The following is a 23,958-nucleotide window of genomic DNA, read 5'->3' as shown; positions in this document are numbered from 1 at the left end:
TCAGCAACACGCACACACACATTCCTGAAAATGTTTCTATTTTGTACACCTGTATCAAACATACGTGTTTCTGGACACACACACTCACCCCATCAGCTTCTAAAGCGTGTGAGGAGTCCACCAACCCCTTGTCAGGTGCGTGGCAGCATCTCCTCTTCCTGAAAGCAAAAGGAAAACAATCTAAATTGACGACCATATTTACCTCCACTAAGGGTGTGCGTGACACACACACACACACACACACACACACACACACACACACACACACACAAACACACCCACACCCACACACACCCACACACACACACAGAAGAACCCATTACATTCCGGCTGTAATAACCACTTATACATTGTAGAACATTGTACAACTTTTAAGTCATAGAATCTTTGTTTATACCTTTTTGTACCAATTTGTTGTACCTTGTCCTACAATTTTGGATCATTTGTGGGAAGACGACAACAAAGTTTACATGCAGAATGTCTGAGCTGAACCGACCAAAAGTAGCATACCAGGACGCGGCTCATTCCACAAAAAGTGCTTGCTACTTAGGCAAAGAATTCAATATAACTCGACCTGATGGTGGCGCTATAACTCCAAAGAATACACTTTGTCAATAACTTTTTACCCTGACATGGTATCTCATTGTCGAGAGACAGAATAATAAATTTGAGGAAAACACTGCCTTGGCGGAGGTATGTAGTTAGAAATGTTTGTGGGCGCCGTGTTCATGCTCATCTATCGCCAGGATGCTAAATGTTCACACGAAATTAAGAGGAGCCTGGAATTGAACCATCAACCCTGGTGTCATTGAGTTTGTTTCTCACCTGTGAATGAACAGCAGCAGCACCAGCAGCAGCACCAGAGCTCCCAGAGCAGAATCAATCACTATGGACATGGTGTGGAGCTCTGAAAGATCCCAACAACACAAACATGGTGACACCAAGAAGATGATGAACAGATGATACAAGAAAAACGGTAAGAAAGTGCAGACTTCTCTACCTGTCTGAAGGTCGCTCACAGACACATTCAGCATCAACCTATCAGAGCCCAGTGAGTTGATGCTGAGGCAGACAATGGACAGTGCCTCTTCATCCACTTGGCTGAAGGTGATGACGCTCCTCGTGCCCACGCTCCCTAAAGGCTCCTCTGTTGTCAGGAGGTATATATATATATATATATATATATATCCCCATATATATATATATATATATATATATATATATATATATATATCCCCATATATATATATATCTTCCAGGCACACAGAAATGTCCTCGTTTGGCATGTCGATGATCGTAGTGCAAAATCCTCCAGCAAGCAGTGCTGAAGTGGGTTGAGATCAAACCGACAAACTCACAAAGAACGCTGCTGGTCAGGTTGCTACCATACGAGAGGTCGCTGTTGCCTCCTTGTCGCTTGTAGAGAGCAGCACAGGAGATCTTCTGCCGGTGGTGACGGTAAGAAGCTGTGAAGTTCATAACAGAGGTCACAACTACAGCACCCACTTCATCCTCAGTGTCACCTAAACTGGGCGTCCATGTGAGGGCTGGAAGTAGAATGGGACAGGGAGCTACAGCAGAGCAGGTCAGCCGCACCGGAGAACCCGACTCTACCTCCAGACTGGATGGAGTTATGGAAGGCCCCGGCAGGGATTCTGAGGCGTGAAACGATGAAGAACTGTTAAGAAAATTGTTTATGTGTAAGAGAACTGAGAAGAACTGAACAACGTGATACGACAAAGACCTTGCATTTGGATTATGACAGGTGTTTGGAAGTTGAACCTTGTGTTTGGGTTGTTACAGTGAAGTCTGAATTTATTATATTAATTTTGGGAAAATGGAAGGTTGTAGAAGATGGTGGTACAATCCTTCTTGCGCAAATTCCCTCTTAGGTGTCCTTGTACAATGTTTGAGTTTGTCTCTTCTCCAGTCAGGCTGGAATCAAAGACCTGTCTTCTTGGGCTCCAGTATCCTCTCTTCCAAATGGCTTTACACGAATCGTCAAGGAGCGAATCCAATTGTGAGGGCAATGTGAACCTGCAGGGGATAATCACACAGGATCCATCGAGTCCCCACTGAACAAATGTTCACACACTCTAACTTCATTTCTTTGCACTTGAATTGCGTCTGTATCAGAATCAGAATCAGAATCGCTTTAATCGCCAGTTAAGTTAACACTTAAGATGAATTTGCTCTGGTCCTTAGTGTGTACAAATAACATAAAGAGACAACACAAAACAACATTTAAAACAACATATAAGAACAGCAGCTTGGGAATAAAAAAAAAAAAAATACACTAAATGAAATGGATTAACTAAATGAGTACTGTTTAGTAAAGTGTTAAAGTGTTGAAAAAAAGGTGCAGGGGTTTATTGTGATAAATTAACTAAATTGAATACTGTAAGTAAAATAAAGTGAATGTGCAGGGGTTTGTTGTGAGGTCAGTGGAGGACCCGGGGCTTGTTGATAAGGCCCACTGCAGAGGGAAAGAGTTTGTTGAAATGAGCAACAACAAATGGGCTTGTTCTCACTTCTGTTCACTTCCTCTTCTCTGTTGACTCAGATGCGCCCAAAGACACTTGGGCTGAAACAGACACAGACGTTTTAAGAGAGTCTGTGTCACTGCCGTCACCTTCAGGAACGTGGCCCTGTGTCTGGCGGTGACCAGCTGCGCTCTGATGTCGTCTCTGAGGTCAGACTGAGATGTTTTCTGAGATAAAATGTTAATATTCCGTGCTAGAAAGTTGTGTAGTCAAGCTAAAGTTGTGGAGTTTTACCATATCTATGCATGTGCTGATGGAGCCTTAAAAAACAGAGATACATTTGTAGAATATAACATTTGAATGTAGTGATGGGGTCAAATACACAAAACAAATGCTTGTTTACTGTCAGGGACACAGTTCTAGACAGTTCTTTAGACATCTCAGGGTGTGTGTGTGTGATGTGTTTGCTTTAAATGCATGACTGGTGAAGCAGAAAAGAGTAAGATAAACACTGTAGAAACATTTCTATCTCAAAAAAGATATTTAAAGGTAAATAAATCTCCCAATCAGAAAAGAGCTCAGCTGACAGCAGAGCATCAGTTTGCTGCACGACATAAAGAAATGAACACAACACCATCACAGTCATACGTCTCTGCAGGTAGAAGTAATATGATGATTATGATGTAAATACCTGCATGTATACACTAATACAACATTTGTGTTTAAATCTCCAGCTGCAGGTTTACATATAATTCCTAAAATGAATGTTTGGACAATCAGCTGGTTGGTGGCTTTCAGCCTAACAATAAGTAAGTAGACTTTTCACTCTTCTGTCTGAATCACTATGTGATTTATTTTAGTGGTTGCTTAGTTACTGCATCTGACTGATCCGTTTGTGTTTTCATTACTACAGGTTGCTCTCGGTTTTTCACCCCCCCCATCAGAATAGAGGACAGAAGTATAACAGGCAAAGTGGGGTCATGTATTGAAATTAGATGTACAATCACACAGGATTTTGAGTCTGACAATGCACAGTTGTTTTGGATAAAGGATCCAGTATGGAATGGTTCACATTATACAGGCACCAACATTTACAGTAAAGACCCATCAGACCCAACTGTCAGCTCAGACTTTACAGACAGAGTGACGTACCTCGGCCCTACAAGCTGGAAACTCAAGGATTCATCCAAATGCAACATCAGGATTTGTAGCCTGAAGGCAACAGACAGTGGAATTTACATGTTACGATATATTAAAGGAACGTACAAGTGGAAGGCAACCACCTTGGACCTCTCAGTTGAAGGCAAGTTTATGAATCTTTTTTAACATTTTAACATTTAGACCATTTAAATGTACCTCGAAAAATATTTCACAAAATGTGCAAACATTTAAATATAAAGCTGGAACAGACAGATGTACTGAAAATAATAAGAAGCTTATTAGCGTGTGTGTGTACAGGACACAACTGAACACAACACAATCCTTCAATGGAATAAAAGTTAAACCTATAGAACTTATTTGTCACTAATTTGCCATAATTGTAGATTTTACATTGAAAATATTCTCAGGACACATTTCCTGTCACCTTTCATACCAATAGGTGGCGCACCAATTGCCACTGTCAGGATGAATATCACAGTTTGAGAACCACTGAACAAGTGTTTTACACTCTACCTTCATTTCTTTGCACTTGAATTGCGTCTATATTCAAATGAGCCTGTTCTCACTTGTGTTCACTTCCTCTTCTCTGTTGACTCAGACGTGCCCAAACACACGCGGGCTAAAATAAGCTCGAGTGACATCACCGAGGGACAAACTGTAACTCTCACTTGCTCCACCAGTTGGTACAGTTATCCCACTCTGAGCTGGTATAAGGATGATCAGGAAGTGTATCAACCACCAGTGTGGAGAATCCCATCAATCAGAGCTTCACACAGTGGAACATACAGGTGTAAAGCTACAAACACTTGGAGGGTAGATGAATCAAACCCACTCACTGTTGATGTGAAATGTAAGAACTTCTGTTTGTTAACAACAAACAAATGAATTATTTATGCTTATCGTGTTTCTATGAAATTCCTAATCATTACAGCTGTAACCCTCTTTCTTATGTAATTCATATACCTCTTAGATAATTAGCACTGTGGATAAATTAATAATAATAACTGGAGTAACATTAAAATCTTCCTTCTCAGATCGTCCCGATGTGGAAATACAGACCACTCCATTGACCTCTGCTCTTAAAGAAGGCGATAGAGTTACATTAGAGTGTCATGTGAAGAGAAGCAACCCAGAACCCCACTCATACCGTTTCTTAAAAAATTGGCAACGTATTGGTTGGACGCAGACACTTTCTGTTGACAAAATCAAGCTAGAGGACAGCGGCTCCTACACATGTGAAGCAACTAACCGGGTTCAATGTGAGTTTCACGTCTCACAGTCCCGTCGGCATCTTCTTTAGATTGTGTCATAAAAATGTGAGGGGTGTAATTGGAGGGTCTGACTTCCAAAAATCCCAGCAGTGCTGAAAGCAGCTTCACACTGCAGGTCAGAGGAAACCAGCTTGGCCTCCAAGTGTAGAGCAGTAGTTTTGCTGCATTATCACTGAAAATGTGCTGAATCCTTTTTTCGCTTCCTTTTCCCCAGACGGCCCAAGAAAATCTCACATTTCCACTGAAGGATCAAACCCCAGAGTGAAACTTGGGGGCAGTGTTGAACTGGTCTGTAACGCTGATGCATATCCTGCAGCCCACAGATACTCTTGGTACTACAACAATACACAAGAGCAGTTAGACTCCTATACCCACTCCACACGGTGGTTGTCCCCTGTGGAAAGGAGACATGATGGAAATTACATGTGCGAGGCCACCAACAGCATAAACACAGGAGAGAAAAGTGAACCTTTGCTTATTAAAGTTCTTTGTAAGTATTTGCATTACTTCCTCTCTGAGGTAGATTAAAGTAAACTAGGTAGTAAAGTACATTTATATAAATCATTACATTGAGCTGGTGTATGCAAGCCATTCATCATTTTACTGTAATACATAAAACAATCAAATTGAAAATGTAGCCAAATAACAAGATGTGCTTGTGAACTGAAAGCATCCACACACTATGAGGAGTCACAAGGCTGCAACTTGCAATGTAAATGTAATAGAATCAAATCCATCTCAGGTTTGATTCTGCTGTAATTTATTGTTCATATTTTGCACGTTGTTTTATGAGGATGTTATCGTAGAAATAAGAAAACTGTATGAAGGCATCTTCTAACACAAATGATAAGAGGCTGGTAATGACCTGCACACCTTCTTCCTCTCCACAGATCCACCAACCACACTGAAGCTCACTATGGTTACTGAGGTCACAGAGGTGCAGCTCATCACAGTCGTCTGCACTGTGGAGAGCTTCCCACCGTCCACTCTTACCCTGATACACTCCTACAATCTGCACCGTGTTACAGTTGCTCGTTCCAGTGATTTCCCTCCCAATGAACTCCATCACACTTTTAATGCAACTTCAGCTGAAGCAGGCGTTTACACTTGTGACGCCATCAACAGTGAAGGTTCGAGCACAAGCACTAAACAGGAGCTTGTGGTGAAATGTGAGTGATCTTCTTCGTTTAAATATCAGTTATTAATCTAGTCATTCCTGTCAGACCCAGTCTAAATGATCTTCATGTACTTTATCTTGCAACTTATGTCTGCTACATGCAGATCGTCCCAAAAACGTCAAGGTGAAAGCTCAGCCTGGTCTCAACGTGAAAGAAAACCAAACACTCCGTCTGGACTGCAGCTCTGAGTCCAACCCATCTAACACTTCAGTCACCTGGACCAAGACGAGTGGTGGGAAAGATGAAACCGTCGGGAGGGGAAACACCTTTGCTATCTCGTCAGTCAGTCTGTCTGACGGTGGGCTGTACAGCTGCACAGCCACCAATGACTTAGGAAGTGAGAAATCACAGCAGGAAGAGGTCAAAGTTCAGTGTGAGTATGAAAATGTGGATAAATAGAGATCATGAACGTTGATACAGTCAGTGTTTACTACAAAATGATGAGATTTCAGTTTAACTTCTGTCTGATACACACGACCATGATCATCTTCTTTTTAATGAAAGCTTGGCAAAGATCAAAAGAGATCCATGAATGGAAATAAGATGGAAATCTGTACATGTGCTGTTTTTGATGTTAATAAATTGTGCAACTTTGAAAATTCCTCTCATAAAGCAGCATTTCAAGTCAAATCATTTTGTATGAAGTCCATTTGTCCTCATTTCTTCCTGCTTAGATTCTCCTAAACACACAGAGATCATGAAGAGCACAAACACAGAGCCGGACGGGACGGAGTCAGTGACTCTGAGCTGCAGCAGTCACAGCTTCCCCCCGGTCAGCAGTTATCATTGGTACAGAGTTACGGAAGGTGAAAGCGAGGACCAGTTGGTGTCGGTCCATCAGAACCAAACAATCCGCTCAGACGAGCCGGGAAGTTACTACTGCATCTCGACAAATCGACTGGGCCAGAAGCGCTCTGAGAGAGTCCAGCTGTTTCTTCACCGTGAGTGCATTCAAAGCTTCACTCTACCACTTTGATCATGCAGGTCAGTTTGGGACTATTGGATTAAAAAGTAAGAACATTGTCATATAGGCCAGCCAGCATAGATGTTGCATTTAAATGATCATGCAGACCAAATTTTGTATAGCTCCATATCACACAGCAAAGGTCTGTGATTGTCCGGGTGCTTAGTCCACCACTGGAGTCAGAGCGAGATATTATTGACATATTATGATTTCTCTCTCTCTTCTTGTCTTTCTTTTCTTTCTCTGTCCACAGGAGGATTTATACAGGCTCTACCCGCCATCATTATGACCCTTATCGCTCTGCTTGTGGTTTCATCCATTTGTCTTGTGTACAGGTATGAAAAAAAACGAATGTGACTTTGAACTTAAAACAATTCAAACAGTAGCTGAATCAGTGAATTGTCTGCTAATCTGTTCAGGCGCAGGAGAAACAAATCAATTCAACAAGGACGTCTGAACCCACAACCCTGCTGCAGATACTTTGGCTTTTTGGTAAACACATTTTCAGACCAATGGCTAATAATTGCGTTTAGTAGAAAACAACAACATGGAGCTTGTGTGTGTGTGTGTGTGTGTGTGTGTGTGTGTGTGTGTGTGTGTGTGTGTGTGTGTGTGTGTGTGTGTGTGTGTGTGTGTGTGTGTGTGTGTGTGTGTGTGTGCCCATTCAGGGTTCGCAGGGCGGCACCCCTGGAGGAAATCTGAGTGAATCTGGCAGGACGGAACCCTTCAGAAGCAGAGATGATCTTCTGCCAGAACATCTATGCGGCCCTCAGCCCGGACCCTGCAGACGTCAAGCAGACAAACCGTAAGACCGCAGCACCACACACTGACCCCCCAGGACAGAAGAATCATTGTGGGGCAGAGGGCAAAGGGAAAATACCTTCAGACACATCATAAACCGCAGATATGATCAGGGAATTTGTTTATTCTGTAAGAGCAGGAAAGCCAAATATAATCAAGATTCAACATTTTTTCCATTATTTTTCCACAGGTCTGCCTCCAATGTCAACGCCATTTACTCTACTGTGAATTTGCCACCAGGACAGCCAATCAGACAGCAGTATGGAGACACAGAGGATGATGATGTCAAGTACGCCTCCCTACACTTTGGGGTCAAGTGCAGGTAAAAAAAAATAAAGATGTTTTATATGTTAGGACGGAACTGGAAAGAAATGACTGCATTGCCACTTTCACAATATTTGTTTGGTTTTTTTAAGGAATGCACAGATTCCAAAAGAGTGTGAGGACGTTGTGTACGCCAAAGTGTCCAAGCCGAAACCTCGTAATAAGGTCAGTGACCAGTGAATCCCATTCTGTCACAGCAGGATTACACCTTTGGAATGAGGTTGTATAGTATCAGGTACAATTTAGTCAGAAAAGAAATCCATAACCAAGCGTATACCTTGAAAAGTACAGTTAGACGTACCGCAAAGTCCACATCTGGTGTCAGGAAGGAAGGAACTGTACACTTGAGTACAAAAACAGCAATTGGTCTTAAAGTCGATGGTACCTACTGCTTGTTAAGACATCAAAACAAATGTGCCTAAATTGTTGAGGTCAGGTTGCCATCCTGTTCTAAGCAGTGTTGTATCCAAGTATCTAAACAGCTGTGACGTTATGTTACTATTTAGACTAACTAATACTTTCTTTTGAGGCACATCAATCTGCTGAATAATCTCTACAATCCTCTTAGGCAGAACAAACACAAAAGGAGGACTACGAGAACCCCAGAGGAGCCCGAGCTGCCAAGACTCCAGAGTACAACAATGAAACGGACACCAGCGAAGAAGAAGTGGACGTCAACTACTCACAAGTGATGTTCAGGGCAAAGCCGAGTCCTGACAGAGGGAACGGAGACGGTGATGATGACGAGGAAGAGACGCAGTACACTCGGGTCAACATCTGAACGTACATAGAGTATAAATTACTACAATATATTTATCTCTATTATCTCCCAGCTTGAGCTCATATGTGTATACAGCTACATGACTCCTTAACGTGCAGTCGAAAGTGACAGATGGGACGAAAGTGAGCTGAATCCCAATTCACGACTCAATTATTCAATTCAGATATGTGCTGGTTTTTATGTTCTACATGTTTGTATGTACTGATAAAAAAAACACAAAACGAATGAAGAAAATAAATGTATGTATATATAAAACAGCACCATAGCTATAGGATCTCACAGCTTTAGCTCATATGTGTTTATGGCTTTATGAATCATTAATGTGCAGTAAATGAAAAAATGAAGTGTTAGTGTTTACCTAACGTCATCTGCCATGGCTTCTCCGCGACACTGTGTAATTTGAAAGTGGCACCAAGTTGAACTGTTTGGCGACCTTCTCGCCACACATTATGTGTACCATCTCTTTGTTCACCAGCGCTTCTATCGGTAAGGTTAGTAGTGTGCCGTGTGCAAACATTTATGAAAGGCTAAACTTATTTTACGTCGCATTTCAATTATCTCATGGTTCAGATATTTTTATTTGATTCCTCCGCATACCAGTACAGTGAGCCCGCGTACCACTGGTGGTTCACGTACCACAGTTTGAGAACGGCTGGCTTAGAGAATCTCCTGCTTTAAAATCACAGTCCAACATTTCAAGTTTCGAAGTGTGGATGACGTTTAGCCTAACTTAACGCTGTTTTGTCTCCATACTGTCTCCATCCAGATTTTGTTGCAGTCTTTGCACTAAACTAAGTAACGATATGTTAAGCTCAGTAAAACTAAGCTGGACTGAACAAAACACATCCAGGATTTATAATCATTCCTTTAATTTCTTATTTTCTTTTCTTTACTTAAAAATATTTGAGCTGCCAAGGGTTCTGCAGATAAAAAGCATAATGCTAACTTTGGTACAATACATCAAATGGCAACATAACTAACTAACTATGAGTTTAAAGTGATGATTCTGATTTTGTTATTTGATGCTTGTCAGCAACACGCACACAAATGTTTCTATTTTGTACACCTGTATCAAACATACGTGTTTCTGGACACACACACTCACCCCATCAGCTTCCAAAACGTGTGAGGAGTCCACCAACCACTTGTCAGGTGCGTGGCAGCATCTCCTCTTCCTGTAAGCAAAAGAAAAACACTCTGAATTGACGACCATATTTACCTCCACTAAGGGTTTGGGTGACACACAGACACACAGACACACACACACACACACACACACACAGAAGAACCCATTACATTCTGGCTGTAATAACCACTTTTACATTGTGGCCCACAACTTTTAAGTCATAGAATCTAAATTGTGGATTCTTTGGGTCTTCCTGAACAAAATCCAACAAAGATTTGTTGTACCTCGTCTTACAATTTTGGATCATTTGTGGGAAGACGACAGCAAAGTTTACATGCAGAATGTCTGAGCTGAACCGACCAAAAGTAGCTTCCCAGGACGCGGCTCATTCCTCAAAAAGTGTTTGCTACTTAGGTAAAGAATTCAATATAACTCGACCTGATGGTGGCGCTATAACTCCAAAGAATACACTTTGTCAATAACTTTTTACCCTGACATGGTATCTGATTGTCGAGAGACAGAATCATAAATTTGAGGAAAACGCTGCCTTGGCGGAGGTATGTAGTTACAAATGTTTGTGTTCATGCTCATCTATCGCCAGGATACTAAATGTTCACACGAAATTAAGAGGAGCCTGGAATTGAACCATCCACCCTGGTGTCATTGAGTTTGTTTCTCACCTGTGAATGAACAGCTGCAGCACCAGCAGCAGCACCAGAGCTCCCAGAGCAGAATCAATCACTATGGACATGGTGTGGAGCTCTGAAAGATCCCAACAATACAAACATGGTGACACCAAGAAGGAACAGATGATGCAAGAGAAACGGTAAGAAAGTGCAGACTTCTCCACCTGTCTGAAGGTCTCTCACAGACACATTCAGCATCAACCTATCAGAGCCCAGTGAGTTGATGCTGAGGCAGACGAAAGACAGTGCCTCTTCATCCACTTGGCTGAAGGTGATGACGCTCCTCGTGCCCACGCTCCCTAAAGGCTCCTCTGTGGTCAGGAGGTCAGAGAAGCTATTGCCAAGCCCCCTAGCCACTTGCCAGTCCAGGGAGGGTGGCGGGTGTCCGTGACTGTCACAGGTGCAGCGGATCTCAGATGAAAGTCTGACGCAGCCGGAGGAGGGCAGCACCTCCGCAGCAACTGAGGGGAGAAGAACATGTGTTTGAGTTATACCTACTGTATATAAGGACCGAGACTGACAAACTCGTGTCAACAGTATCCTTCTACTATCAAAAGTACGAGGGGCTGCTTGTGGACACCTGGACGTCCAATAATTCGTAGAACTGTGAATTTTTAGAGCGTTTGGAATGAAACCCTGAAAATTCTGAACTGGATATCGAAGGTTGTCCAATCCATCAAATCCTTTTTAACTTAGAAACCTTGTCGATCTAAATTTATGGACACATGTAAGGTTTGTTTGAATGATTCTATACTTCTGTACGTTCTCGGGCCGCTTTACCATTTCTAAAACACTCGAGATAATGTAGAGTGTTATGTTACTGTTTTTGAACATTTCATGTTAATACATTGCTGAAATACGCCATCTAGTGGTCGCTTTAATTTAAGATTCTTTTGTAATAGTAGAAGAAAGTTCGCTAAACAGGAAATACGTTGTCACGATCTTACCGAGGTACATGGCCGCTCTTCGCTCCTGGTTTTTCTCCCTTTGGTGTTTGTTAAAGCATTGTCAGTAAGTATTACATGCTAAGTAATCTGTGATGTTACTTTTGTACTTACCTGGTGTACGTTTGCATGTTTTTAGCGCTTTATTGTTATGTTAATTAGTCCGCTTTTCGTATGCTAATTTCCGCTGCTAATCGCCATGTTAACTGCCGTGATTTATCGTTTGAGCTACTTGCAATTTATTAATCTACACTGCTCAAAAAAATAAAGGGAACTGTTGGAATATAACAAATAATGTCAACACACATATAAGTAAATGCAGTAACTGAGGTTAATATAGTCTAGTAACCAAATGGCTGGCCCCGGGAAAGTCTGGAGTAATACACACAAGCATTTACAGCGTCTCTCTCTCTCTCCAGGAGGGCTAGATAACACATATCTGCCAATAGGTGAAGAGGTCACTGTATCACTTCATCGAAGCTTCAAACATCTGTGGTCAGGAAGAGGGAAGAGAGGGGGTTCGCATAGACGGGCAGTCAGGGGGAGCTTCTTCAGATCAAAGGGCTAATTACACTATACTATAGTTCTTTAATTTACACAAAGAGAATTCTACTTTCCCCCACAGACATCTGTTCATCCCTCAGATTTGAATCTTAGCGCTGCCCCTCTTGAAGCTGGCTGACCAATAGATAACAGTTAAACTACATTGTCATCAGTGAATTAGAATATTATGTAAATGCCCTGTATATGCGGGATAAATAGGGCAGCACGGAGATATTTGATTGTCCTTCTTTGGTGCATGCCAGAGTTGGAACCAGCGCTGTCCAAGGTCTTATTCCAGTAAAGCTCTCCTGAAGATTCCAGTTCATCTTTGCCTCATCTTTTCCTCTTGATTCACCACAAACGAACACGCAGAAGAATATCAGAACGATTCTTCAATAGAACACTTAAACAACACAATGTAACTCCAAGTGTATCACACGTGTGAAATCAACCAGTCCAGTTAGGAAGCAACACTAATTGTGAATCAATTTCACCTGTTGTTGTGCGAATGAAACGGACAACAGGTGGAAATGAGAGGCAATTAGCAAGACTACCCCTATAAAGGAGTGGTTCAGCAGGTGGTGACCACAAACCATTACTCTGTTCTCGTCATTTCTGGCTATTGTCTTGGTCACTTTTGAATTTGGTAAGTGTTCTCAGCCCTGGAGGTAGCATGAGGCGGTGTCTACAACCAACAGAAGTTGCCCAGGTTGTGCAGCTCATCCACGATGGCACATCAATGCGAGCTGTGGCAAGAAGGTTTGCTGTGTCTGTCAGCACAGTGTCCAGAGCATGGAGGAGATACCAGGAGACAGGCCACTACACCAGGAGACGTGGAGGGGGCCGTAGGAGGGCAACAAGCCAGCAGCAGGACCGCTACCTCCTCTGTGCAAGAAGGAACAGGAGGAGCACTGCCAGAGCCCTGCAAAATGACCTCCAGCGGGCCACTGATGTGCATGTTTCCGCTCAAACTGTCAGGAACAGACTCCACGAGGGTGGTATGAGGGCCCGACGTCCACTAGTGGGGCCCGTTCTTACAGCACGACACGGTGCACGGCGATCGGCATTTGCCAGAGAACACCAATATTGGCAGATTCGCCAGTGGCGCCCTGTGCTCTTTACAGATGAGAGCAGGTTCACACTGAGCACATGTGACAGACGTGACAGAGTCTGGAGACGCCGTGGAGAACGTTATGCTGCCTGCAACATCCTCCAGCATGACCGGTTTGGTGGTGGGTCAGTAATGGTGTGGGGAGCCATTTCTTTGAATGGCCGCACAGCCCTCCCTGTGCTAGCCAGAGGTTCCCTGACTGCCATTAGGTACCGCGATGAGATCCTCAGACCCATTGTGAGACCATATGCTGGTGCAGTGGGCCCTGGTTTCCTTTTAATGCATGACAATGCCAGGCCTCATGTGGCTTTAGTGTGTCACCAGTTCCTCCATGATGAAGGCATTAATGCTATGGACTGGCCTGCCTGTTCCCCAGACCTGAATCCAATTGAGCACATCTGGGACATCATGTCTCGTTCCATCCACCAACGCCACGTTGCACCACAGACTGTCCAGGAGTTGACTGATGCTTTAATCCAAGTCAGGGAGGCGATCCCTCAGGAGAACATCCGCCGCCTCATCAGAAGCATGCCCAGGCGCTGTAGGGAGGTCATACAGGCACGTGGAGGCCACACACGCTACTGAGCGTCATTTTGAGTTGTCTGGAGGAATTTTCGCTGACGTTGGAGCAGCCTGCAATGTGATTTTCCACTTTTATTTGAGTATGGTTCTGAATCCAGACCTCCCTGGGATGATAATTTTGATTAACGTTGATCATTTTTATGTTATTTTGTTCTCAACGCACTCTACTGTGTATTGAATAACGATTTACAACTGCAGTATTTCATTAAATGAGATCTAAGATGTGTTGTTTAAGTGTTCCCTTTAATTTTTTTGAGCAGTGTATATGCAACTTATTGTAATGTATATTTCCTGGTTGTTGTCACAGTTTCACAAAATAAGGATAAGAAGGAATGGAAATGAGGAAGCTGCTGAAGTAAATTCAACAAACCATCCGTCTTTTGGAGTTTCTTCTTGTTCCGTGTTTAGCTGTTTGGATAGCTGGCGCAGCATCTAGCAAGGCCATTTACATAGAGATAAACTGTGTTCTGACAAAAACTAAGTCTGATAATCAGATGACTGACAGCTTGGTTACCATAAACGTGAAGTTGCCCTCTAACCCAACCATCTCCTCCTTCTCTGTGTCCGCTCTGTACCAGGTGAAGTTCTCTGCTGCTGGGTTTGCGGCGGTTCTGCAGGTCAGATTCACAGAAGTACCGGCGAGCAGTGGACCAGAGGGGTCCACCAGCACCCAGGTGTTTTTCGGGGGATCTGAGAGAAAGAGAACAGTTGTTTCTGCGGATGTTTGTTTTTGTTCTGGGCTTTGTTGCTTGTCGTGTTAGATGAACTCACATTGAACGTCAAGTAGAACTGTTGGTGATGTTTGTCCTCCGAGCTGATTTGTTGCCTTGCACCTGTAGCCTCCAGTGTGGCTCGGGTCGGCTAGGGTTAAGACCAAGGTGGACCCGGACTCTGTGGTGTCACGTTTGGGTTTGCGTGGCTGCTACAGGTCAGAGACACTGAAGTACCCTCCAGCACAGGACTGGCTGGCTCTACGATGACTGAAGTCTCCTTGGGTGGAACTTGAGAGCAGACAGAAACACCAGCATGAGTTGTGGGACAGTTTAGCGTGTGGTATCTATTAGTGTGGTCCTTCTTACTCGCATCGTACGTCTATCTGGGTGACCGGTGAGCTCTGGTTCCCAATTCTGTTGCTGGTCATGCAGTAAAATTGCTCATCTGAAGCTTTGGTTACAAGCCAATACTTTGAACCCACCGCTGTGACCTGATCTCCATCCACTTTATACCAGGTGTAGCTGCTCACAGATGGGTTTGCGTCTGCGCTGCAGGTCAGAACCATCCAGCTGCCTTCTTGTACTGGACCAGGGTCACTCACTGAGGTGTCTTTTGGTGGATCTGGAAGAGCATTTTGAAGATCTTCCTAAAGGTCATGTTTCTTCTTTTGGTTTCTTCTTTGATCTAAACCATATCATATTGTTTGTCGTGTGTATCGTTAAAACTGTTCACAAAACAGCTCCCAGTCAAAATGAAAGCGTTATGTCGCTCTAAAACCCCCAAAAATCCCTTTTTTCTAAACACAAGTTGTGTAAATGCGGAAATGTGAAGTGAAAACAGGACGTAGAAACCCCATTCTTTACTTCGTACTTCGTCCTGTATTCAAAGTCCCCTATAGCAGTTCCTTTTATAGATCTAAATAGACGTGTGAAGTGTCAGCTGAAGATACAGATTCTTGTAATCGCAAGAATAAATGCTACAGTGAGGAAGAAGAAATGATTCTTCTTTCAATAGGGAAGTACAGTTATTAAGAGAAAATATATCTTCCAGGCACACAGAAATGTCCTTGTTTGGCATGTCGATGATCGTAGTGCAAAATCCTCCAGCAAGCAGTGCTGAAGTGGGTTGAGATCAAACCGACAAACTCACAAAGAATGCTGATGGTCAGGTTGCTTCCATACGAGAGGTCGCTGTTGCCTCCTTGTCACTTGTAGAGAGCAGCACAGGAGATCTTCTGCCGGTTGTGACGGTAAGAAGCTGTGAAGTTCATAACAGAGGTCACAACTCCAGTACCCACTTCATCCTCAGTGTCACCTAAACTGGGCGTCCATGTGAGGGCTGGAAGTAGAATGGGACAGGGAGCTACGGCAGAGCAGGTCAGCCGCACCGGAGAACCCGACTCTACCTCCAGACTGGATGGAGTTATGGAAGGCCCCGGCAGGGATTCTGAGGCGTGAAACGATGAAGAACTGTTAAGAAAATTGTTTGTGTGTAAGAGAACTGAGAAGAACTGAACAACGTGAGACGACAAAGACCTTGCATTTGGATTAAGACAGGTGTTTGGAAGTTGAACCTTGTGTTTGGGTTGTTACAGTGAAGTCTGAATTCATAATATTCATCGTGGGAAAATGGAAGGTTGTAGAAGATGGTGGTACAATCCTTCTTGCGCAAATTCCCTCTTAGGTGTCCTTGTACAATGTTTGAGTTTGTCTCTTCTCCAGTCAGGCTGGAATCAAAGACCTGTCTTCTTGGGCTCCAGTATCCTCTCTTCCAAATGGCTTTACACGAATCGTCAAGGAGCGAATCCAATTGTGAGGGCAATGTGAACCTGCAGGGGATCATCACACAGGATCCATCGAGTCCCCACTGAACAAATGTTCTACACTCTAACTTCATTTCTTTGCACTTGAATTGCGTCTGTATCAGAATCAGAATCAGAATCGCTTTAATCGCCAGTTAAGTTAACACTTAAGAGGAATTTGCTGTGGTCCTTAGTGTGTACAAATAACATAAAGAGACAACACAAAACAACATTTAAAACAACATATAAGAACAGCAGCTTGGGAATTAAAAAAAAAAAAATACACTAAATGAAATGAATTAGCTAAATGAGTACTGTTTAGTAAAGTGTTGAAAAAAAGGTGCAGGGGTTTATTGTGATAAATTAACTAAATTGAATACTGTAAGTAAAGTAAAATAAAGTGAATGTGTAGGGGTTTGTTGTGAGGTCAGTGGAGGACCCGGGCCTTGTTGATAAGGCCCACTGCAGAGGGAAAGAGTTTGTTGAAATGAGAAATGAGCAACAACAAATGGGCTTGTTCTCACTTCTGTTCACTTCCTCTTCTCTGTTGACTCAGATGCGCCCAAAGACACTTGGGCTGAAACAGACACAGACGTTTTAAAAGAGTCTGTGTCACTGCCGTCACCTTCAGGAACGTGGCCCTGTGTCTGGCGGTGACCAGCTGCGTACCTGAGGGGGCCTGTGGACGCTCAGAGGCGGGGGCGACATCACGCAAGGGGCCGAGCCGCTGACGTTGGACCAGTCGGCGAGCAGCTTCTTCTCCTTGCGAGCCTGGAAAGGAAGACAGGAGCCGAGGCGTTGGACATACCACATCGGGAAGAGAAGGAAAAAGCTGTTTTCTACCTCCATGAAAAACCCTAATGAGTTAAAAACGTAGCGCTGCAGACTACACAGATGTCGTCTCTGAGGTCAGACTGAGATGTTTTCTGAGATAAAATGTTAATATTCCGTGTTAGAAAGTTGTGTAATCAAGCTAAAGTTGTGGAGTTTTACCATATCTATGCATGTGCTGATGGAGCCTTAAAAAACAGAGATACATTTGTAGAATATAACATTTGAATTTAGTGATGGGGTCAAATACACAAAACAAATGCTTGTTTACTGTCAGGGACACAGTTCTAGACAGTTCTTTAGACATCTCAGGGTGTGTGTGTGTGATGTGTTTGCTTTAAATGCATGACTGGTGAAGCAGAAAAGAGTAAGATAAACACTGTAGAAACATTTCTATCTCAAAAAAGATATTTAAAGGTAAATAAATCTCCCAATCAGAAAAGAGCTCAGCTGACAGCAGAGCATCAGTTTGCTGCACGACATAAAGAAATGAACACAACACCATCACAGTCATACGTCTCTGCAGGTAGAAGTAATATGATGATTATGATGTAAATACCTGCATGTATACACTAATACAACATTTGTGTTTAAATCTCCAGCTGCAGGTTTACATATAATTCCTAAAATGAATGTTTGGACAATCAGCTGGTTGGTGGCTTTCAGCCTAACAATAAGTAAGTAGACTTTTCACTCTTCTGTCTGAATTACTATGTGATTTATTTTAGTGGTGCTTAGTTACTGCATCTGACTGATCCGTTTGTGTTTTCATTACTACAGGTTGCTCTCAGTCTTTCATCCCCCCCATCAGAATAGAGGACAGAAGTATAACAGGCAAAACGGGGTCATGTATTGAAATTAGATGTACAATCACACGCCATTTTGAGTCTGACAATGCACAGTTGTTTTGGATAAAGGATCCAGTATGGAATGGTTCACATTTTACAGGCACCATCATTTACAGTAAAGACCCATCAGACCCGACTGTCAGCTCAGACTTTACAGACAGAGTGACGTACCTCGGCCCTACAAGCTGGAAGCTCAAGGATTCATCCAAATGCAACATCAGGATTTGTAGCCTGAAGGCAACAGACAGTGGAGAATACATGTTACGATATATTAAAGGAACGTACAAGTGGTTGCCAACCACCTTGTTCCTCTCAGTTGAAGGCAAGTTTATGAATCTTTTTTAACATTTTAACATTTAGACCATTTAAATGTACCTCGAAAAATATTTCACAAAATGTGCAAACATTTAAATATAAAGCTGGAACAGACAGATGTACTGAAAATAATAAGAAGCTTATTAGCGTGTGTGTATACAGGACACAACTGAACACAACACAATTCTTCAATGGAATAAAAGTTAAACCTATAGAACTTATTTGTCACTAATTTGCCATAATTGTAGATTTTACATTGAAAATATTCTCAGGACACATTTCCTGTCACCTTCCATACCAATAGGTGGCGCACCAATTGCCACTGTCAGGATGAATATCACAGTTTGAGAACCACTGAACAAGTGTTTTACACTCTACCTTCATTTCTTTGCACTTGAATTGCGTCTATATGCAAATGAGCCTGTTCTCACTTGTGTTCACTTCCTCTTCTCTGTTGACTCAGACGCGCCCGAACACACGCGGGCTAAAATAAGCTCGAGTGACATCACCGAGGGACAAACTGTAACTCTCACTTGCTCCACCAGTTGGTACAGTAATCCCACTCTGAGCTGGTATAAGGATGATCAGGAAGTGTATCATTTACCAGTGTGGAGAATCCCATCAATCAGAGCTTCACAGAGTGGAACATACAAGTGTAAAGCTACAAACACTTGGAGGGTAGATGAATCAAACCCACTCACTGTTGATGTGAAATGTAAGAACTTCTGTTTGTTAACAACAAACAAATTAATTATTTATGCTTATCGTGTTTCTATGAAATTCCTAATCATTACAGCTGTAACCCTCTTTCTTATGTCATTCATATACCTCTTAGATAATTAGCACTGTGGATAAATTAATAATAATAACTGGAGTAACATTAAAATCTTCCTTCTCAGATCGTCCCGATGTGGAAATACAGACGACTCCATTGACCTCTGCTCTTAAAGAAGGCGATAGAGTTACATTAGAGTGTCATGTGAAGAGAAGCAACCCAGAACCCCACTCATACCGTTTCTTAAAAAATTTGGAATCTATTGGTTGGACGCAGACACTTTCTGTTGACAACATCAAGCCAGAGGACAGCGGCTCCTACACATGTGAAGCAACTAACCGGGTTGGTACTGGAAGATCACAGCCGCTGCAAATTAAAGTTCAATGTGAGTTTCACGTCTCACAGTCCCGTCGGCATCTTCTTTAGATTGTGTCATAAAAATGTGAGGGGTGTAATTGGAGGGTCTGACTTCCAAAAATCCCAGCAGTGCTGAAAGCAGCTTCACACTGCAGGTCAGAGGAAACCAGCTTGGCCTCCAAGTGTTGAGCAGTAGTTTTGCTGCATTATCACTGAAAATGTGCTGAATCCTTTTTTCGCTTCCTTTTCCCCAGACGGCCCAAGAAAATCTCACATTTCCACTGAAGGATCAAACCCCAGAGTGCAACTTGGGGGCCGTGTTGGACTGGTCTGTAATGCTGATGCATATCCTGCAGCCCACAGATACTCTTGGTACTACAACAATACACAAGAGCAGTTAGACTCCTATACCCACTCCACACTGTGGTTGTCCCCTGTGGAAAGGAGACATGATGGAAATTACACGTGCAGAGCCACCAACAGCATAAACACAGGAGAGAAAAGTGAACCTTTGCTTATTAAAGTTCTTTGTAAGTATTTGCATGACTTCCTCTCTGAGGTAGATTCAAGTAAACTAGGTAGTAAAGTACATTTATATAAATCATTACATTGAGCTGGTGTATGCAAGCCATTCATCATTTTACTGTAATACATAAAACAATCAAATTGAAAATGTAGCCAAATAACAAGATGTGCTTGTGAACTGAAAGCATCCACACACTATGAGGAGTCACAAGGCTGCAACTTGCAATGTAAATGTAATAGAATCAAATCCATCTCAGGTTTGATTCTGCTGTAATTTATTGTTCATATTTTGCACGTTGTTTTATGAGGATGTTATCGTAGAAATAAGAAAACTGTATGAAGGCATCTTCTAACACAAATGATAAGAGGCTGGTAATGACCTGCACACCTTCTTCCTCTCCACAGATCCACCAACCACACTGAAGCTCACTATGGTTACTGAGGTCACAGAGGTGCAGCTCATCACAGTCGTCTGCACTGTGGAGAGCTTCCCACCGTCCACTCTTACCCTGATACACTCCTACAATCTGCACCGTGTTACAGTTGCTCGTTCCAGTGATTTCCCTCCCAATGAACTCCATCACACTTTTAATGCAACTTCAGCTGAAGCAGGCGTTTACACTTGTGACGCCATCAACAGTGAAGGTTCGAGCACGAGCACTAAACAGGAGCTTGTGGTGAAATGTGAGTGATCTTCTTCGTTTAAATATCAGTTATTAATCTAGTCATTCCTGTCAGACCCAGTCTAAATGATCTTCATGTACTTTATCTTGCAACTTATGTCTGCTACATGCAGATCGTCCCAAAAACGTCAAGGTGAAAGCTCAGCCTGGTCTCAACGTGAAAGAAAACCAAAAGCTCCGTCTGGAATGCAGCTCTGAGTCCAACCCATCTAAGACTTCAGTCACCTGGACCAAGACGAGTGGTGGGAAAGATGAAACCGTCTGGAGGGGAAACACCTTTGTTATCTCATCAGTCAGTCTGTCTGACGGTGGGCTGTACAGCTGCACAGCCACCAATGACTTAGGAAGTGAGAAATCACAGCAGGAAGAGGTCAAAGTTCAGTGTGAGTATGAAAATGTGGATAAATAGAGATCATGAACGTTGATACAGTCAGTGTTTACTACAAAATGATGAGATTTCAGTTTAACTCCTGTCTGATACACACGACCATGATCATCTTCTTTTTAATGAAAGCTTGGCAAAGATCAAAAGAGATCCATGAATGGAAATAAGATGGAAATCTGTACATGTGCTGTTTTTGATGTTAATAAATTGTGCAACTTTGAAAATTCCTCTCATAAAGCAGCATTTCAAGTCAAATCATTTTGTATGAAGTCCATTTGTCCTCATTTCTTCCTGCTTAGATTCTCCTAAACACACAGAGATCATGAAGAGCACAAACACAGAGCCGGACGGGACGGAGTCAGTGACTCTGAGCTGCAGCAGTCACAGCTTCCCCCCGGTCAGCAGTTATCATTGGTACAGAGTTACGGAAGGTGAAAGCGAGGACCAGTTGGTGTCGGTCCATCAGAACCAAACAATCCGCTCAGACGAGCCGGGAAGTTACTACTGCATCTCGACAAATCGACTGGGCCAGAAGCGCTCTGAGAGAGTCCAGCTGTTTCTTCACCGTGAGTGCATTCAAAGCTTCACTCTACCACTTTGATCATGCAGGTCAGTTTGGGACTATTGGATTAAAAAGTTAGAACATTGTCATATAGGCCAGCCAGCATAGATGTTGCATTTAAATGATCATGCAGACCAAATTTTGTATAGCTCCATATCACACAGCAAAGGTCTGTGATTGTCCGGGTGATTAGTCCTCTGGAGTCACATATTATTGACATATTATGATTTCTCTCTTTCTTCTTGTCTTTCTTTTCTTTCTCTGTCCACAGGAGGATTTGTACAGGCTCTACCCGCCATCATTATGACCCTTATTGGTCTGCTTGTGGTTACATCCATTTGTCTTGTGTACAGGTATGGAAAAAAAGAAAAGAAAATGACTTTGAACTTAAAACAATTCAAACAGGAGCTGAATCAGTGAAATGTCTGCTAATCTGTTCAGGCGCAGGAGAAACAAATCAATTCAACAAGGACGTCTGAACCCACAACCCTGCTGCAGATACTCTGGCTTTTTGGTAAACACATTTTCAGACCAATGGCTAATAATTGCGTTAAGTAGAAAACAACAACATGGAGCTTGTGTGTGTGTGTGTGTGTGTGTGTGTGTGTGTGTGTGTGTGTGTGTGTGTGTGTGTGTGTGTGTGTGTGTGTGTGTGTGTGTGTGTGTGTGTGTGTGTGTGTGTGTTAACCCATTCAGGGTTCGCAGGGTCGCCCTGGAGGAAATCTGAGTGAATCTGGCAGGACGGAGCCCTTCAGAATCAGAGATGATCTTCTGCCAGAAAAGCCATGCGGCCCTCAGCCCCGACCCTGCAGACCTCAAGCAGACAAAACGTAAGACCACAGCACCACACACAAGGACAGCCAATCAGACAGCAGTATGGAGACACAGAGAATGATGATGTCAAGTACACTTCCCAACACTTTGCAGTCAAGCAGAGGTAAAAAAGAAAAACGTTTTATATGTAAGGACAGAATCGGAAAGAAATGCCTGCATCGCCACTTTCACAATATTATTATTTTTTTTTTTTTAAGGAATGCACAGACTCCAAAAGAGTGTGAGGACGTTGTGTACGCCAATGTGTCCAAGCCGAAACCTCGTAATAAGGTCAGTGACCAGTGAATCCCATTCTTTACCAGTGTCACAGCAGGATTACACCTTTGGAATGAGGTTGTATAGTATCAGGTACAATTTAGTCAGAAAAGAAATCCATAAGCAAGCGTATACCTTGAAAAGTACAGTTAGACGTACCGCAAAGTCCACATCTGGTGTCAGGAAGGAAGGAACTGTACACTTGAGTACAAAAACAGCAATTGGTCTTAAAGTCGATGGTACCTACTGCTTGTAAAGACATCAAAACAAATGTGCCTAAATTGTTGAAGTCAGGTTGCCATCCTGTTCTAAGCAGTGTTGTATCCAAGTATCTGAACAGCTGTGACGTTATGTTACTATTTAGACTAACAGCTAATCAATTCTTTCTCTTGAGGCACATCAATCTGCTGAATAATCTCTACAATCCTCCTAGGCGGAACAAACACAAAAGGAGGGCTACGAGAACCTCAGAGGAGCCCGAGCTGCCAAGACTCCAGAGTACAACAATGAAACGGACACCAGCGAAGAAGAAGTGGACGTCAACTTCTCACAAGTGATGTTCAGGGCAAAGCCGAGTACTGACAGAGGAAACAGAGACGACGATGATGAAGAGTAATAGACGCAGTACACTCGGGTCAACATCTGAACGTACATAAAGTATATATTACTATAATATATTTATCTCCATTATCTCCCAGCTTGAGCTCATATGTGTATACAGCTACATGACTCATTAACGTGCAGTAGAAAGTGACGATGGGACGAAAGTGAGCTGAATCCCAATTCACGACTCAATTATTCAGATTGAGATATGTACTAGTTTTTATACTTTATACTATATTATATTTTACTATATGTTTGTATGTACTGAAAAAAACACAAAACAATGTATATCTATATAAAACAGCACCATAACTATAGGATCTCACAGCTTTAGCTCATATGTGTTTGTGGCTTTATGAATCATTAATGTGCAGTAAATAAAAAAATGAAAAGATAATTGAAATTGTAATATGTATGAATTTTTTTTGGACGAACACCAACATATTTTTTTTTTAAATAGTTTTAACAAAATAAAACATACTAGAGGGCTTTATATTTTACATTTATTTCCCGAA

The 23,958-nt window shown here is 42.6% G+C and overlaps 2 protein-coding genes, 1 long non-coding RNA gene and 1 pseudogene across 5 annotated transcripts; 3 read left to right on the top strand and 1 right to left on the bottom strand.

Moving 5' to 3' along the window:
* The first annotated feature begins 2,564 nt into the window (after positions 1 to 2,564).
* Positions 2,565 to 3,929, top strand: LOC142999135 (uncharacterized). The gene is made up of 3 exons (XR_012963269.1): positions 2,565 to 2,692; positions 3,218 to 3,292; positions 3,397 to 3,929. It is a non-coding gene; the product is annotated as an uncharacterized LOC142999135 (long non-coding RNA).
* A 276-nt stretch (positions 3,930 to 4,205) lies between these two features.
* Positions 4,206 to 9,642, top strand: LOC142999134 (B-cell receptor CD22-like). Its single transcript, XM_076148571.1, has 11 exons — positions 4,206 to 4,494; positions 5,130 to 5,405; positions 5,806 to 6,084; positions 6,197 to 6,466; positions 6,768 to 7,034; positions 7,311 to 7,392; positions 7,477 to 7,549; positions 7,726 to 7,862; positions 8,049 to 8,180; positions 8,275 to 8,347; positions 8,751 to 9,642. The coding sequence occupies exons 2-11, from the start codon at positions 5,339 to 5,341 to the stop codon at positions 8,961 to 8,963; spliced, it is 1,593 nt and encodes a 530-aa protein (XP_076004686.1). The 5' UTR covers positions 4,206 to 4,494; positions 5,130 to 5,338; the 3' UTR covers positions 8,964 to 9,642.
* A 1,362-nt stretch (positions 9,643 to 11,004) lies between these two features.
* On the bottom strand, positions 11,005 to 17,608 carry LOC142999042 (myelin-associated glycoprotein-like; annotated as a pseudogene).
* LOC142999130 (B-cell receptor CD22-like) lies at positions 17,004 to 23,700 on the top strand. Of its 3 annotated transcripts, XM_076148565.1 has the most exons (14): positions 17,004 to 17,378; positions 17,904 to 17,978; positions 18,082 to 18,471; positions 18,928 to 19,179; positions 19,364 to 19,624; positions 19,851 to 20,126; positions 20,527 to 20,805; positions 20,918 to 21,187; positions 21,489 to 21,755; positions 22,023 to 22,104; positions 22,193 to 22,265; positions 22,448 to 22,581; positions 22,783 to 22,855; positions 23,274 to 23,700. In XM_076148565.1, the coding sequence occupies exons 2-14, from the start codon at positions 17,930 to 17,932 to the stop codon at positions 23,454 to 23,456; spliced, it is 2,589 nt and encodes an 862-aa protein (XP_076004680.1). In that variant the 5' UTR covers positions 17,004 to 17,378; positions 17,904 to 17,929; the 3' UTR covers positions 23,457 to 23,700. The 3 variants fall into 3 exon arrangements, with proteins under 3 accessions (XP_076004680.1, XP_076004681.1, XP_076004682.1); XM_076148566.1 differs by lacking the exon at positions 19,851 to 20,126 and having other exon boundaries at positions 17,005 to 17,378; XM_076148567.1 differs by lacking the exons at positions 19,364 to 19,624; positions 19,851 to 20,126 and having other exon boundaries at positions 17,006 to 17,378.
* Positions 23,701 to 23,958: the final 258 nt, after the last annotated feature.

The sequence above is a fragment of the Genypterus blacodes genome, unplaced genomic scaffold (genome assembly GCF_046128005.1).
Source record: "Genypterus blacodes isolate CSIRO-AG114 ecotype Tasmania unplaced genomic scaffold, CSIRO-AGI_Gbla_v1 ptg000040l_1, whole genome shotgun sequence".
Classification (NCBI taxonomy): domain Eukaryota; kingdom Metazoa; phylum Chordata; class Actinopteri; order Ophidiiformes; family Ophidiidae; genus Genypterus; species Genypterus blacodes.
This window is presented reverse-complemented; position numbering and strand designations above follow the sequence as displayed.

Coding starts and splice junctions, on each gene's coding strand:
- LOC142999134 (XM_076148571.1), top strand. CDS start 5,339: ATGTGCGAGGCCACCAACAGCATAAACACAGGAGAGAAAAGTGAACCT. Junction 7,393..7,476: donor TCCATTTGTCTTGTGTACAG/GTATGAAAAAAA, acceptor TAATCTGTTCAG/GCGCAGGAGAAACAAATCAA. Junction 7,863..8,048: donor AGACGTCAAGCAGACAAACC/GTAAGACCGCAG, acceptor ATTTTTCCACAG/GTCTGCCTCCAATGTCAACG.
- LOC142999130 (XM_076148565.1), top strand. CDS start 17,930: ATGAATGTTTGGACAATCAGCTGGTTGGTGGCTTTCAGCCTAACAATA. Junction 20,127..20,526: donor TTTGCTTATTAAAGTTCTTT/GTAAGTATTTGC, acceptor TCCTCTCCACAG/ATCCACCAACCACACTGAAG. Junction 20,806..20,917: donor ACAGGAGCTTGTGGTGAAAT/GTGAGTGATCTT, acceptor TGCTACATGCAG/ATCGTCCCAAAAACGTCAAG.